This window comes from Condylura cristata, unplaced genomic scaffold (genome assembly GCF_000260355.1).
Source record: "Condylura cristata isolate star-nosed mole 26May11 unplaced genomic scaffold, ConCri1.0 scaffold00002, whole genome shotgun sequence".
Lineage (NCBI taxonomy): Eukaryota > Metazoa > Chordata > Mammalia > Eulipotyphla > Talpidae > Condylura > Condylura cristata.
Window position 1 is genome coordinate 85014387 of NW_004567103.1, and position 4377 is coordinate 85018763.

The following is a 4377-nucleotide window of genomic DNA, read 5'->3' on the forward strand; positions in this document are numbered from 1 at the left end:
AAGTTTTTACTAACTTATTAAGATAAGAAAAATTTTCTTAACTTTATATTACTAAGACATGATCCTTAGGCTTTACTTTTTTCTTGTTTTATCTTACTGAGGTCAAGTACATTTGTAAGACAACAGAACACATTTTATAGAGAATGCTTAGAGATCAAAGGAGAAGAGATAAAATTTTTTGCAGTTTTTCTATTCCTAGATTATTATTAGAAATGTTAAACTTTGAAATTTAACTCACAGAAGCTGCATTTTTACTCTGTAGTTTTTACTATGTTAATTGATTTTAACAAGAAACTCAACTCTTTACAGTTCCAATAAACAACTTAGAAGTTTTTACTCAACCAATAAGCATTTTGTAGGAAAAGACAGGAAAATAGAATTTTCTACCTTTTCTACCTATGAAACAGACTAGAACAGTATCATAAGGTGGAAAAAAGGAGAGTCCATAAATGTCTGGAACATGCTGAGAGCAGTGATGATCCTAATGCCTGGGGGGTTCCTTATTGCTGCTAATCAAAACATCCTATCTCTAGTCCCTGTTTATACATAACTTCCTATCAAGGTGTTGTAGCTTGTTATGCTAATCTGGTCATATTATCTACCTGGTGTTTTTGGCAGATATCCTCATACCAAGACTTTCATCCTGGTGAGAGGCTTCCTGCCTGACTCTACTTTTTAGCTGGACCAGAAGCAATTTTGAGCATCAAACAACATTTGAAAAACAAAGGAGGTTGGGGAATCCACTGTATTCCTAATTCACTCAATATTCCTAGGGCACTTAGCTTGTTTCCATAAGTTAGTTATTGTAAATAGTTTTGGAATGAACATAATACAATCACCAAAATATATATTTATTTATTGTAAATCAGTTATGGTCAGCACCAAACACAAAGGGCTGTAGATAACCTCTGGTGTTGACTGACACTGAAGAGCAACACCTTCATATATCCAAACTTTTTGTTCCCAATGTGCCAGACATCATTTTGTGATCTTATTTCATATTGAATATTCTGCAATTCCATGAAGGGGGGATTAGGAAAGAAAGGAAATTATAAGGAGGGTTAGCTATTGAATGGAGACTGGAAAAGAGTTTATTTCAATTTAATAATGTTTTACAACCCAATTTCATGGACATGAGGTTGTTTTAATTTTTCAAACTAGTATTTTGGTTTCTGATTATATGAACATATATACATGTTACAGTTTTTTTTATAGTTTAAGATACTGTAGTCTCTAATATCTTTTTTTTTAAGATTTATTTATTCATATAGAACTGGGGTACAGGCCAGAGATGCGGAGGGTGAGAGGATTCACCAGAGAGAGGAGCAGAACAGGCAGATTTACGAAGTATACCGCTGAGGGGAGCGGCGGGCGGGTCAGGAGAGGTCTGCCACGCCATGTGGATCTCCTCCGGTGCAGGCGGGGATCGAACTCATGAGGAAGTGGCTTAAGCTTCTTAGTGCTATGCTTTAACCCACTGCGCCACCAGGGAGGGCCCAGTCTCTAGTATCTTTTAAAAATGTAAATAAAAAATGTAGAAAATGATGTAAAAATAAACTGTTAAAAATATTTATGGAAGCATGAAAAAATGTAAATGATGGAAATGTTTAGAAAATATTTAGAAAATAATAATGGTTAACTGTATAGACAAGATGAACTTTATGAGTCCCGGTTTTAATTCTAACTTCTGACATTTTTAATTTCAAGGAAGCTTACAAGTTCGTTATCACCTGAGCAAGGAAGAACCCCATGTATTCACCATCAATGGAGAGAACTTTGCAAACAGAAGGATGTACTACTTAAAGATTAACCGAGAGGGAAGAGAGCTTACTATTCAGGTACTTATCTCTCTTCTTCCTCAAGCAAATGTACCTTGGTTTATTGCTAGAACTTTTCTGAAGTTCTACCCCAACCCATGTGCAGTGTCAATTTCTACTGACAGATGTGAAGCACATTTGACCCAATGCCTGAAGAATGGGAACAGTTCTCAGAGTGTGTTCCTCCCTTGAGAGAAAACTTAATGGGGACTAGTTAGCACTGCAAATCTCAGGTCCCCTATCAGATCACCTTAATCAAAACTGTCTTGCAGGAAAATAGGGTTAACAGGTGACTCTGATGTCCACTCAGATTTGGTAAAACATGAACTGGAGTATTATGAGGAAAATGCACAAACAATGAGAGAACCACAGGCACTGATAAGGGCAAAGGTAGAGAGGTGTATAGGTGATATGGGGGCATGAGAGAAGCACTGGTTCATCTGGGCATCAGTACTTATTAACTGGAAGAAGTTAGTAAATGTGATGAATCAGTCGTAATGTATTTTTCTTTTATTGCAAAGACAGCTTTATTATGCTTCTCATATTTTTTAATTAAAAATTTTACATATTTTTTTCTTATGTTTGCTTTCTTCTCTCAGGTGTATTCCCCATAGGATTTCCAACACCAATTCATCTGTACACCATCACCATAGTCCCTTGTGCTCTTCCCATCCTCATGTTTATTCCTTTGCCTCCTCTCCACTGTAGATTATCTTTGACGTATAGCTGTCTGTTTATTTTTTGTTCTGTACTGTTGTTGTTATTATTTCTTTTTCAAAATGGTCCTAAATGTATTTCTAACTCTAATCTTTTCCATGAATAACAGATCCATATATCCATCTACCAATTGACATGTCTACTTGAGTATCTATTAGGTATCTTCAATGTAACATTGTGTGGCTGTGTGTATGTGTTTGTGTGTATGTGTGTGTGTATGTGTGAACTGGAGTGTAGGGGTGAGAAGATTCACCAGAGACAGAGTGGGGAGCAAAACACTCAGATTCATTGAAATTCACTACTAAGGAGAGCAGCAGGCAAAAGAGGAGAGAGGTTTGTTGTGTCATATTTGGAATATCTCCCTGGTCAAGACCAAATTCAGGGTGTAGCAGTAATAACACTGAGACTTAATCCTAAGGCCACCAGGGAGGTCCTGTAACACATTTAAACTGGGTATCAGAGTGGTTTCCCAACCTTACCCCTGTAATCTTCTATACTTCAGTTTATGCTTGCTTCATTTTTGTAGTTGCTTAACCCTAAACCTTAGCATCACTTCTGATACCTCTTTGTTTCACAAGCAATAATCTGTTTATCAACAGTTTCTACCTGCTCCAAGCCACCTTCCTCTTCTCCTTGTCTATCCATTGACAGATAGCTGCTTCTTAATTTCGCCTCCTGCATCCGACTCTGGACACAGTGGCCAGAGTCACTCCGCTGAAAGTTAGTCAGGTCATGGTACTCGTCTGTTCAGACCCATTCAGTGGGCTCCTGTCTCAGAAGAAAGATAAAATGCTTTGTAGTCTATCAAAAGATTCCCATGTTCTGGCACCCCTGCCCCTTCCCTCTACTTCTTTGATTTATTATTCTTCCCTCTGTGATTCCACTTGTGCCTGTCTGGCCTTCTTGCTATTTCCACAGCCCTTGAAATAACATAGGGTGCCCTTTAGGGTATGGAAGGAAGAAGTCAGGGTTAAATTTCAGTGATTTGGTGAAGTTTAGAAATAGTTGCAAATATATGGTACAACTAATAATGTTTCTAGCATGTTTTCTTGATTTAAGGGGGCCAGCCTTTGTAACAAATTTGAGTTGAGAATGGATCAGAGGCTGGAAGGAAGTGGAATAATGATTTACTTGAACATGTTGACTGAGGTCACAGTGGGTCCCCAAACCACATTTTGTTGTACATTTGTATATATGACTTTTTCTCTGGTGAAGAAAGCATTATTTCTCTTCTTTATCTAAAATATTTCTAACAATTGTCTTAATAGTCAATTTCAAGCACATGTCAGTTAAGTGCATACTCTTTCCAAAGAAGTGAAGAAGAAAGAACTGGTGCCAGAGATATTATTTATTATTATTATTACTATTATTGTCATCATCGTCGTCGTCATCATTTAAATTTAAATAAGTCTAGTAATTCAGAACCATAACATACTTGCCTCCCTGTTACTCCAACCCTACAACCCTATTCTAGATCTTACTTTCTTCCTCCCTGCTTTAGACCACACTGTTCAGTGAAAACAGAACAGACTTTTCTTACATCCCCAGTTCTGCCCCTAGGCTCTGTGGATCATTACGTGTTATTCAGAAACTTCTAGAGATGGAAGGCAGGTTTCCAGAACCCACAGATCTCCTCAAAACCACAAGCCTTGAGCTGCTGTTCCCTCTCATCTATGTGCTTTGTGATCTTAGGAAGGAAAACTTGGGAGCTTGCAGCCAAGAACAAAAGCTCCAGGTGTTGATTTGAAAATTGTAATTCAACTAGTATTTTTTAAGGCACAGATGTTTTCTAAATATATTGATGATGGGGTAAACTTCAGTGCCCTGGTTAAAAAAAAAAAAA

The 4377-nt window shown here is 37.4% G+C and overlaps 1 protein-coding gene across 1 annotated transcript in view; it reads left to right on the forward strand.

Moving 5' to 3' along the window:
- Positions 1-4377, forward strand: part of CNTNAP5 (contactin associated protein-like 5) — an 827651-nt gene that overhangs the window by 767947 nt on the left and 55327 nt on the right. The window contains exon 20 of the mRNA XM_012727192.1: positions 1708-1838. Coding sequence (XP_012582646.1) covers positions 1708-1838 — 131 coding nt within the window. The remainder of the gene's footprint in view (positions 1-1707; positions 1839-4377) is intronic.